Source organism: Cucurbita pepo, chromosome LG03 (genome assembly GCF_002806865.2).
Source record: "Cucurbita pepo subsp. pepo cultivar mu-cu-16 chromosome LG03, ASM280686v2, whole genome shotgun sequence".
Taxonomy (NCBI): domain Eukaryota; kingdom Viridiplantae; phylum Streptophyta; class Magnoliopsida; order Cucurbitales; family Cucurbitaceae; genus Cucurbita; species Cucurbita pepo.
The window spans coordinates 572,715-584,381 of NC_036640.1; the positions used below are offsets into that span (position 1 = coordinate 572,715).

The 11,667-nt window shown below is 38.2% G+C and overlaps 3 protein-coding genes and 1 non-coding gene across 8 annotated transcripts in view; 2 read left to right on the forward strand and 2 right to left on the reverse strand.

Annotated features, from left to right (window-relative positions):
- The window catches only part of LOC111791479 (scarecrow-like protein 9), a 3,553-nt gene extending 2,981 nt beyond the window's left edge, over positions 1-572 (reverse strand). Inside the window, exon 1 of the mRNA XM_023672846.1 lies at positions 375-572. The gene's annotated coding sequence lies outside the window, so the exon portion shown is untranslated. The remainder of the gene's footprint in view (positions 1-374) is intronic.
- Positions 573-1,125: 553 nt separating this feature from the next.
- LOC111791483 (RHOMBOID-like protein 1) lies at positions 1,126-7,385 on the forward strand. 5 transcript variants are annotated; one of them, XM_023672854.1, is made up of 10 exons: positions 1,126-1,290; positions 1,477-1,577; positions 2,310-2,708; positions 3,198-3,733; positions 3,911-4,231; positions 4,364-4,527; positions 4,745-4,908; positions 4,998-5,257; positions 5,947-6,073; positions 7,036-7,385. In XM_023672854.1, exons 5-10 carry the CDS (start codon positions 3,918-3,920, stop codon positions 7,156-7,158), a joined length of 1,152 nt encoding a protein of 383 aa, XP_023528622.1. In that variant the 5' UTR covers positions 1,126-1,290; positions 1,477-1,577; positions 2,310-2,708; positions 3,198-3,733; positions 3,911-3,917; the 3' UTR covers positions 7,159-7,385. The 5 variants fall into 5 exon arrangements, with proteins under 5 accessions (XP_023528622.1, XP_023528623.1, XP_023528619.1 ...); XM_023672855.1 differs by lacking the exon at positions 1,477-1,577 and having other exon boundaries at positions 2,310-2,450; positions 2,576-2,708; XM_023672851.1 differs by lacking the exon at positions 1,477-1,577.
- Positions 7,386-7,753: 368 nt separating this feature from the next.
- On the reverse strand, positions 7,754-7,826 carry TRNAK-UUU. Its single transcript has one exon. It is a non-coding gene; the product is annotated as a tRNA-Lys (tRNA).
- A 526-nt stretch (positions 7,827-8,352) lies between these two features.
- On the forward strand, positions 8,353-10,367 carry LOC111791488 (transcription factor AS1-like). The gene is made up of 2 exons (XM_023672860.1): positions 8,353-9,153; positions 9,453-10,367. The coding sequence occupies exon 2, from the start codon at positions 9,551-9,553 to the stop codon at positions 10,157-10,159; it is 609 nt and encodes a 202-aa protein (XP_023528628.1). The 5' UTR covers positions 8,353-9,153; positions 9,453-9,550; the 3' UTR covers positions 10,160-10,367.
- The last annotated feature ends 1,300 nt before the right edge of the window (positions 10,368-11,667 follow it).

Sequence of the window (11,667 nt, forward strand, 5' to 3'; positions counted from 1 at the left end):
AAAAAAAAAAAAAAAAAAAAAAAAAAAAAAAAAAAAAAAAAAAAAGAACTCTCAGCAATCCAAATTTCAAATGTTCAAACTCTACCAGGTCGTTGATGACATCCACAGAATTTGAGTTACAGCATCCCAGAATCTAGCTTGCCTGATAAATAACTAAGACTAACTCCTAGTGAATGCTTTACACCTAGTCATTAAAAGAGCTCGAGCACAATCAGGTAGCGATAATAGAAACTAAATTGATCTATTATTCAAATGAAGACGCCAATAGTCAAAATGAATTCAAACGTGCGCAGGAGGAGAACGATCACAGAAACCGTAGAGATACTTAATATGCTTTGCTTTCATTGAAGCAAAAACTATATGGAAATGCGTACCTCACAGAAACCCTGGATTACAGAGAAGGATGTAGAAGCCAAGAGAACGATGGGGAAATTGAATTTCGACTAAAAACTTTTTGTCTCTGTAAAGAAAATTAGCAGTGATAGCTGGTTCGCCTGAAGCTACAAAAGTTTCTAAAAAGAAGTCGGAGGTTGAAGACGAATCCCAGCCGTTGATTCCGATCGCACTGGCTCAGCCAGTTGCCCGAATCAAAAACTACCAATAATCCCCCTATTTTCTTAATAAACATATGAAACCTACTCGCCTTTTCGAGTCTCCTCCATTCACAGAGCGCAACGTGTCCAATTAAGTCAGCTCTAATTGCTTTAAGCATGCAGGTTTACTAAAATACCCCTGGCTTAAAAGTGCGTGTGGACGTGGATAGGGACCACAAGTCACGCACGTGTTGGCACGTGGAACAGATCGGACTTGTACGGCGGAGAGAGAGAATACCGGGAAAAAAAGGAGGAAAGATGAAGAAGTCTCTAGTGAAGTGCACGTCCATCGTAGGTTTGACCTGGTTGAACTTTCCCGCATTTGGGGGATAGGTGCGAACCGGATTCGATTATTTTTTAAAATTTCCCGCAATTGGGGGATAGGTGCGAACCGGGTTCGATTATTTTTTAAACCATCCCGCGGCGGTGACTCGCGCAAACATTCGGTTCGATGCATGAAACAAGCTAAGTTGCGCGCCACTTATATTTTTAATAAATAAAAATATTTATTAAAAATATTTGCAATCTTTCCCTCCTGTTCCGCGCGGTTCGGAGAAACGGGACAAGGACTTGGAGAGAATTGAATCAAACCGAGGCTTATTTTGATCTCAATCGTCATCTTCGACCGTCGATCAAGAACCAACTACTCTTGTCTTCGTTCTCTGTAGCGGAGCCCTAGTTGCCATCGTCGATTAAGGTGCGACGCTTCTTTCCTTATCGCTGCTGCTCCATTCTTTCTTATTATTTCCTGGAAGCGAACTATTTTCAGTTTGTAGTGGTTGCGTCGATGATTGTTTGATTTCTTGTTCAATTGTCAATTCACAAGTATCTGCGGCATCGATTAAAACTAGTTTACTCTCGGTTTGCTTGATTGTTCTAGTAGTTGCATCAGTGAGATTGCCTGGTTTATTTTGTTCAAATACAAATGATAGTGTCTGCAGCGTCGAGCAAGGCTAGTTTACTCTCAGCTTGTTTGACTTTGAGGTAAACTGGAAGAGACGAAGATATAGAGCTTCCTAATTCGCTTTGTGAAGCAATATTTCTTACTATGTTTATTAAGTCGAAACCAGAACTTTAGTCTAGAAGTTGTTGCTGTAGCTTGATGATCTTGTGCAAACGATGAATGTGATGTTTCCGGCTCTCTTCCCACTTTTGTATTCGAAATTTTTTTCATTCTCTTTGTACTATACTCACTTTTCTTTCAAAAGAATTTGGCGTTTTGCATGGCTCTTGCTCTAGAAGCTTGATTCTCTTTGTATTTTTGTAGTCCAGAAGATTAGGATTTATCTATGTGTTCTTGTAGGTTACTTGCAGATTTTTCTGCATGACAAACGCTTGATAGCTTGCAACCATGCATTTTATAGTTGTTAGTTTAGCACTCAATAAGAATTGTCAAATTGTTGATGCACGGAGGCCTGAATCTGAACGTTGCTTCTGTACCTTAATCTTGAATTGCTAAGAACTGCAGTATGAGAAAGTAAAATTTTCTGTTATTTTTTAAGTTTCTTTGGGCCAGATTGGTGAGAGTTTGAATTCGGCTTCAAATGCGAATGGTTCTCTTAGGATAGAAAATGCTAGTGTTTATTTATGAAGTTTACATGCTGTCATTTCTAGGCAAAACTTGTAGACGGATAATTTCAGTCAATGGAAACAGAACGGAGACAATTGACAGTTTGTACTGTAAAGGCTCACTTGGCATGTTTGCGTTGGTTTCAGTTTATATTCATCCAACCTGAGTTCATGACAAGATGTCAGGCACTGGGGAAAGATATCTCCAAGACGACGCCGATGAAGCAGCTGATGAAAATGGCAAGCAGTCCAGCGCACAAGAGTGGACGGTAGCTATCGCTGCAAAAGGTGAGGAAGGCGTCATGACTGGTTCATCAAACGCAATCCATTGCTCTATTGTCATGAGCATTGGGAAGATTTGCAGGTGCTCTTTTTAGTATCCAAAGAGAGTTAACAAAGCATATATTGTGAAGGGCCTCTGTGAAAAGTCAGGAAGGATGGCTGTTTGACGACCTGACTTTTTCGAAGGTCGGTGGGACATGGGGGCCTCACCTCATGCATCCGTTTAAAGTAGAGGAAGTATATACAGAATTAGCAAAAGTTGAGGTGAGTGATATAAACATTTTATTGGCTGCTTATTCGCTTATCATGTTGGATTACAGAGTCAAGAATGCCCTCTGGGTTGCCGCCCAAAATGCCCAAGCAGTGGCCTTCTTAGAGAATGTCCAATTAAAAACAACAATGATCATAAAATCATTCAAAATAAAAAACGCAAATTAAGCTTAAGCATACAGATTTATAGTCTTTCCACAGGCCGATTGGACTTTGGACCATTGAAATCATAAAACCCTGATTGCCGAAGCCCAGTCTCGGATCCAGACTCTTTGTTTTGTTTCAACTCATCTAGTTTAGATGACATCTTTTGTATTGGGAATTGATTTTTTCAGCCAACTTTAGACAAATAATAACCAGCTTCAGTAGACCCTTCTAGCACTAATTTATTTTTTTATGGTTTATTATTTTATGAAACAAATAACAACCATCTTTGAATTAATTATTTTATGTGTATTACTGACTTTGATTCTTCTCATTCAGAGTAGGTCAACCAATTTATTTGAAGATTCTGATCGTTGAATTTCTTAAACTGGAGTTGCTAGCTCAACTGCAACCGCCTGATCTGAGGTGTCCCCTTGTTGCAACTAATCATACAGCCAAGAATTTACAGATGCATAATAGCAATTGAAGTATTGAAGAGTACAGTATGTAAACATTATACGGCATGTTATATTTAATATTATTTTGACAATTTTGTTTATGTTTGAAATGAATAGCTATTCTTATAGTTGTAAACATGTGAAAAGTTCATTTCTTGTTTGATTGATTGGAAAAGGAGACGAAAAAACGAAGTTAATTGGGTTCTGAATTTTCTTCCTCTTTGGGATTTGATAATTGGCCCCTGCAAAATGGACTATTGCTGTATGATAACTTGAGCAACCAAAGAAAGAAGATCCTTCGCCTGAGAGACTTGTAACACGAGCCATCTCTCGTTATGAACAATTTGGCGTCTCTCATGTATCTCAAGCCGCCATGGTAGGTGGCCTTTGATTCTTGCACCTTCAAATTATGACTTGGTAAGCCTCTATCATTGTCGACCATTTTCACTTTCTTAAGTAAACTTTTTATTTAATTAATATATAATATATATACTTTTTTTTTCTTCTTTCTTTCGTCGTTTTTTATTTTCTTTTGAGTTGTTGATCAAGTTCATCCCATCGTTTCATCCTATTTTGTCTCTCTAATTTGAGAAGAGCTTCAATGGCGGAACATCACCCTTCGGATATTCAAATCATGGTCAATTCCCGGCAAGGTACTGCAATACATCCTGTAGAGGTGGATGCCCAGTCGTTGCAAGCGTCGGGTTCAATTGCTTACAGGGAAGTCAAGCAATTCAAGAAATGGATCTCTTGGTTAATTCCGTCATTTGTTATAGCCAATATTGTTATGTTCATTATCACCATGTATGTTAATAATTGCCCTAAGAATTCAGTCACTTGTATTGCTCGATTCTTGGGTAGATTCTCTTTCCAGCCCCTAAAAGAAAATCCTCTGCTTGGACCTTCATCTTTAACGTAAGTTGGTTTCACTGCATTCTCATAGTTTTTTTCTTCCGGAATTCTGTTTGTGTCAATTACATCTTGAACTTTTCGTCGTTCAAGTGAACTATGCATTGTCCACTGAACCAATTATTGCTTGTGTTTCAGGCTACGGAGTATGGGTGCATTAGAAGTTAATAAAGTGGTTCATGGAGACCAACTGTGGCGTCTCGTCACGTGTAATTGGTTACATGCCGGTGTTTTTCATTTATTGGCGAATATGTTGAGTCTCTTAGTCATTGGGATTCGTCTTGAACAAGAATTTGGATTTAGTACGTACCTTTGATCATTCTTTCCTTTTCTTTTCTGGTGTTGGTAGCAGAATTATTCCCTGAAATGCCTACCTATTTAAGAGGCGACCTTCGATTGTTGGCCACTTTATCAAGAGTTCTGTTTATTGTTTTCGTAGACATGGATTATTCTATGTTTATATATAGTGGATTCACTGGCCTTCCACCCTTAACCAACTCTTTTGTGAATGTCTTACAGTACGGATCGGCTTGCTATATGTTATATCGGGATTTGGTGGGAGTCTGTTGTCTGCTCTGTTCATCCAGTCAAACATCTCTGTCGGGGCTTCTGGTGCCTTGTTTGGGTTGCTCGGAGGAATGCTTTCTGAACTCATCACTAACTGGACGATATATTCTAATAAGGTACTCTTCAAGCCGCATTTGTATTGAAATTTTCTGATGAATCCTGACACTTAGCTTGGTTGCATTTTCTGGTCTCTTTTCCCCTTCAGGTACCAGCTCTTCTTACTCTGTTGGTCATTATAGCGATCAACTTGGCAGTAGGAATTCTTCCTCATGTTGATAATTTTGCTCATATTGGAGGATTTATTTCTGGATTTCTTCTGGGGTTTGTATTTCTCATTCGCCCGCAGTTTGGATGGGTTAGCCGAAGATATACTTCTATAACAAATTCTTCCATCCCCGTCGAACATAAATTCAAGATATATCAATGCGTATTATGGATCATTTCGCTAATACTTCTGATTGCCGGGTAAGCAATTCACTCTATATTTGTGCTGCCTTTATCCAATTGTATTTAGAGAGCATACAAAATTAGAACTGGAGTCACAAGGTATAGGAGATTGTTTTTTTTTTATTTTTAACCCAAGATATCTCAAGAAACCATGAACTTGATGTTACAAAATCTTGTTTTGATGGTTAAACAATATTTCAGCGTCCCATGGAACTTCTTTAGTTATAAAAAAACGATAATAATCTTCAGAAAGATGCATATTTTCGCAATTAGGGAAGGAATGATCTTGGAAAAGTTGTTAGTTTACTCCACGCTGTTTGTCGATTTTGTTTACCTAATAACTACACTGCAATTCCGGAACGTTAAGTAATTGGCTGTCAACTAGAGGAAATACACCTTCACTCTATGATCTGAATACTTAATTCCTTCTAATGTCTTAGAACTGGACTCATGAAATGAGACCAAAGTCATTGCATAGTTGCATCTTCATGTTTCAGAAAGATTATTTTGATGAAGTTAGAATGTGTATAATACAACTTCAGATTCAATGTTGGTTGTAGATTTTTACTTCCAGGTTTCTTATTGATAGTAGAAGTAAAAGATTCTTTCTTTCAAAGAAGTGAAGTGATTGAGATTATACCCATCTTGTCGACCTATTTTGGCAAGATGATGTAATTTTGAAACTGATCTGAGACGTTATTTTCCAGGTTCACCGTTGGCCTGGTTTTACTTCGTCGAGGATTTGATGCAAACCGTCATTGCTCTTGGTGCCATTATTTGTCTTGCGTTCCTACTTCGAAATGGAGCTGTAATTCAGAACCTACATACTGTTTGGTAATCTTTCCTTCTGCATTCTCATTTCTCCTTGGTTTTTCCTTACAACAGAGGATTTTCTAAAACATTTCATACATCACCCTAATTAACAATTATTTAAGGCCTATTTTATAGTCATTTTGTTCCCTAAAGAAAAGAAAAAAGAAAAACTAGTTTTCTCATAGATTCTTTACTTAATAATCTAGTTCTTAATCGGGATTTTAAGAGCCCTAAAACAAAGATTTTCAAGATTTATTTTTATTTTTGAACTTTAGTTAGGAATTCGAGTATATTTAGCAAGGTGAAAAAAAAAGAAAAGAAGAAGAAATCATAAGTGGGTTTTAACTTTCAAAAACATAAAACTATAAATTATTATCACATAGCCATGGCCATTCCAAAATTATGTCAGGTGCTTGAATTTATATGAAGATAATTTTAAACATTGATAACAGTGGGCAAGTCTAAGACAATATGTTGGTACAAATTTGCAAAACGATACTTTTGAATTTATTAATATTTATTGATATAAATTTATATATTTTGATATTAGTTGGTTCATTGGTTCTATATAAAAACTAAGAATGCAACTAATAAATTGACTTTTTTTTCATTAATAAAATAAAAATATAATTACCAAAAAAATTAATTTAACACAATAATATGATTTTAAGCTATAAAGTGAGTATTTAGTTATATATATATATACCAATTTTATTTTTTAATTAAGAAAACCACTAAATTGATCTTTGAGAGGCTTTTGAAATTTGAGAATTAAATAATAAATACCTGGTTTTACTAGCTCAATTCTGTTGACGTGCGGAAATTCACGTATCTTTGTATGAGATAAAAACTCAAACTCTAAGAAATCATAAAAGTAATATATATTTTGTTTTGATTATTGAATTGATTCTGAAATGAAATTTTAGGTTTATACCAACTCCTTTCATTTAACCTTTTTCCAAATTTCCATCTTTGGTTTTCAGTCACATCAGGTAGGTAACCAGTTGAATCTGACGTGCTCGAGCAACGGCAAATCCGGGACGTATATTCTCCCAAATGCGTCAAACTCTGAGATACAAGGTTTGTGTTCTGGGCTTTGTAACTGATTGAATGTAAACCCACACCCCTTCAGGAAAATCATCATCCCCTTGTTGGACCACATGTTTCATCCTGCAAATACGCCTCTCTTCTTTCTGTATATGCTGTATTTTCCCCTCCACAGCCGTGTGTGAAGTCATTTCATCAGGTTTCATGAATCCAGCTTCAAACACACATTTTAGTCATCAGGGCTTCAGAACTAAATGAAAAATGGCTTTGCCGCATGTTATTACAATTTTTTTAATAATATGCATATATTTTAATTAATTGAATTAGACTTAAATCGGTAATATTAATACTTTTAATTAGATGTTTTGATTTATAAATAAAAAGAGAGAAGGAAATAAAAACAAAGAATCTCTAACCGGATTTTGTTTCTTGGCCCTATCGTTACTTCCAATGGGAGTTCTTAAAGTGGGGGTGGGGACTTTTAAAACCAAACATCCCCCTACAAATTCCACGTGTTCACACCAAACCGCAACTGGGGTGGGGCTGGGGCTGGGGCTGGGGCTCGTCTAGAACACCCTATCTCTAGGCCTTATTCTCAGTTATAGCACAAATACCAATTCTATATATATATTTTTTTCCTATTAAAAAAAAAAACGCCGTCTGTGGGAATCGAACCCACGACCACGTGGTTAAAAGCCACGCGCTCTACCGGCTGAGCTAAGACGGCTTGACTGTATAACGGTGAAACAGTATATTATAAAATGCACTAATAATGGTGGCCGGCGGTGGCGGTTTCCCGGCGGATGTGAGTGACCCTTTCGAGAACGCAGGCAGTGTTGAAGGTGGTAATGGTTCAGTGTTAAGTCGGGTTTTGCAGACTGAGAGTGATTTTGGGTTAAAGAGAGAGGATCCCCCTCAATTTCACGGCAGCTTTGAAACATCAAATCCCACTCTCCTTTATTATTTATTTTATTTTGTCTTCTTTGTTAAAAAAAGAAAAAAAAATCGAAACCTTTTATTCTCTATTTTGTTATCGTAATAAGCAGCTTTTTCCACCGTTTAGGTTTCGTACCAGAAAAAATAGGATGGGACATGAGAGCTTTTTTGACGCGACAATAAAGTGATGAAGAAATTGCATGGGGGATTAGATAGAAAGTGATGAAGAAGGGTTTAGATGGAAAGATAAAGAGACGTAACGCATCACTGACAAAAGGAGGAGGGAGGAGGAGGAGTAGCAGATAAGAAAGGTGGAGTGTCCATCAAAGTCCGTCGCCTCGGGCCGCGAAACCCGGACTACAGTCCACTCTCTTAATTCCAATTTCATTTTCTAGGGTTTGTTTTGCTGACGTCAGAGCTTCAGAATTCCCCTTCTCGGGGGGCCACCGCAAGGATTCCGCGATCCTCACTCTGACTCTCGGACCCGGTGGACGCTCTCTGCTCTTCTTTTGCCTTATTCGCCGCCTTCAGAATTCCCATTCGCTTCCTTATCCTCCATCTCTCTCTCTCTCTCTCTCTCTCTCTGATTACTATTACGAATGAGAAAAGTAATTACATTTGAAACTAAACCCTTGATGAGAATTTTGATTGGGACAGAAGTGAATGAGTGGAATGGAGGGTGGGTGCAGGTTAAGCGCTGAAACCAAGCTTAAAGCTTTCTGCACCATTAAATGCCAAGCAACACCCACTCCCTTCCCCCCTTCCCCCCTTCCCTTTCTCTTTCTGGCGCTGCAGCAGCTCTGATCCTCACCTGTTTCGCTCTGTCTCAATCGTCCCCTCTGCCTTTATACATATATATCCAACAGTGACTAAACCAAAGTTAATGCCTGCTGTGGCTGTGGATGTGGCTGTGGCTGTGGCTTTCCCACCCCCTTCTCTATCACTCTCTTCCATATATTTAACCTCTTTTCTTCCCTCTCCTTCAGCACAGCACACCCACGCCCTTCACTTCTCTCACCTTTTGGGGGCTTTTACAGAATTGGGTTTCTTTTTCTCTGTTTGTTTCTACTGAATTGGGCTCTGTTTGGCTGAGGAGCCTTGTACTTATCACTACCAGTGTATGCACTCATCTCTCTTTCACCTTTCATCTTTTTATGTTTCTTTTCTGGTTTCCATGTGTTTTTATGCTGAATTCTCTTGGATGTAGCACAATTTTTGGTGATGCTCTAATGGGTTCTTCCTGTTTCTATCACTGCTTATCTCTGCTTTGTTCTTCATTACTTCATTAGTTCAGCTTCTGATCTGAAATGTAAAATGGGTCATGCTTTGATTGCTGTGTTAGTCTGTCTTTTACCTGAAATTTGTTTCAGTTTTGTCGTCTTCTTATCATAAGTTCTTGATGTTCATCCTTTCTTAGATGCTATGAAGAGGAAGGCTGTGGGGAACTAATAAATGTGGAGCCTTCAACTCAGCTGTGAGTGTACGTTTGTAAGACTATTCAGTTAAAATTATCTCATGGCCACTTCCAATGGGGGATTTCTTCAAACGGATTCATCCACTCCGCCACCGTCTCTTCCTCCTTGGCTTTCGAACTCCAGCGGCGGTTCTTCGCTCCGACCGCCTTCCCCATCGGTTACCTTAACACTGTCGTCCCCCACAGTTCCAGCCTACTCTCCCATCCCTTGGCTGCAACAGCCAGAGAGAATCCCAGAAAACATGCCTCTTGTGTTGGGCAATTTGGCACCTCATATGTCAATGGCATCATGTGGTGGAAGCCTGTTTGCTTCGGAGCTTGTGGAATGCTGCCGAGAGCTGGATGAAGGGCACCGTGCTTGGGCAGCGCACAAGAAGGAAACGGCGTGGAGGTTAAGACGACAAGAGTTGCAATTGGAGTCGGAGAAGGCGTCCCGGATTCGTGTAAAGATGGAGGAGGTTGAAGGGAAAGTGAAGGCTCTTAGAGAAGAAGAGAAGGTTGGTTTGGAGAGGATTGAAGCAGAGTATAAGGAACAATTGGCAGGGTTGAGAAAGGATGCAGAGGCCAAAGAACAAAAGTTGGCTGAGCAATGGGCTGCTAAACACTCGAGCCTCACTAAGTTTCTTGAGCATATGGGTTGCAGGACTTGAATTGCTGATTCCAGTGGGAGCTGAGTTCAAGTTTGGTGATTGCCTCTCAATTTCTTCATGGAAAACCCTTCCTTTTTAGTTACTCTTTTGTATTTTTACTTCCATTTTGTATCTATTGACATCTGAAATTATGCATCAATCTCCTCCTACATATGCCTTGTATTCGCAATATGGTGTACAAACATCTTATTAGTAGACGTGTTTTTAAAACGTGAGGCTGTCAACAATACGTAACGGGTCAAAGTGGATAATACATGCTAATAGGTTTGAGTTGTTACAAATGGTTTCAGAGCCCAGACATCAGGTGGTATGCTAACGAGGACGTTGGGCCCCAATGGGAGAATTGTGAGATTCCACATCAGTTATATAAGGGACGAAACATTTCTTATAACGGTGTGGAAACCTCTCTCTAATAGACGTGTTTTAAAATCGTGAGGCTGACAACGATACATAATGAGCTAAAGCGACAATATTTGCTAGTGATGGACTTAAGTTGGTACAAATGATATTAGAGTCAAATACCGGACGGTATGTTAGAGAGGATGTTGGCCTTCGAAAGGGTGGATCGTGAGATCCCACATTGGTTGAAAGGTCAATGGACTTAAGTTGGTACAAATGATATTAGAGTCAAATACCGGACGGTATGTTAGAGAGGATGTTGGCCTTCGAAAGGGTGGATCGTGAGATCCCACATTGGTTGAAAGGTCAATGGACTTAAGTTGGTACAAATGATATTAGAGTCAAATACCGGACGGTATGTTAGAGAGGATGTTGGCCTTCGAAAGGGTGGATCGTGAGATCCCACATTGGTTGAAAGGTCAATGGACTTAAGTTGGTACAAATGATATTAGAGTCAAATACCGGGCGGTATGTTAGAGAGGATGTTGGCCTTCGAAAGGGTGGATCGTGAGATCCCACATTGGTTGAAAGGTGAAATAGAGTGTAGAAACCTCTCCCTACTACAAGCGCGTTTTAAAACCTGTTATTACAATAAATATTATATATATATTTTTTGATTGAATTCACATCATTTATAAACTTTGGATCATTTATTATAGATAAAAACTATAGAATAAACTTATTTTTCAAAGAGTATGAATAGAAAATAGGACAGCTTCAAGATGATGTGTACATCTATTTCTCGAAATTTATACGTAATTCATATCTCATTTACTCTATTTTTTTTATTTAAAAGAACTTTGAAAAAATTAATAAAATAACAAATGGTATGAACACCAATTAGTTTCCATTACACCCACTCTCATTATGTAATTTAAAATTTATATGCATTTTAGGAGTGGCTTGTCACATTGGGTAGCATCCGGATACCTCTACTTATAAATATTGATGTATAATTTATTTATTACCTAATCTTTTATAATACAATTTTAGAGTGTACCAATACTAAATATAAAATAACGTATAAAATATAATAACATTTAATGTATTCAATGATTGACTATACATTTAATAGAAAAATAAACTTTTTGATAACGGTATATATAGTT

Excerpts from the sequence above, each read along its gene's own strand:
- LOC111791488 (XM_023672860.1), top strand. The coding sequence starts at position 9,551 with ATGGCCACTTCCAATGGGGGATTTCTTCAAACGGATTCATCCACTCCG.
- LOC111791483 (XM_023672854.1), top strand. The coding sequence starts at position 3,918 with ATGGCGGAACATCACCCTTCGGATATTCAAATCATGGTCAATTCCCGG. Across the intron at positions 4,909-4,997 it reads GGACGATATATTCTAATAAG|GTACCAGCTCTTCTTACTCT; the intron begins GTACTCTTCAAG and ends TTTCCCCTTCAG. Across the intron at positions 5,258-5,946 it reads CTAATACTTCTGATTGCCGG|GTTCACCGTTGGCCTGGTTT; the intron begins GTAAGCAATTCA and ends GTTATTTTCCAG.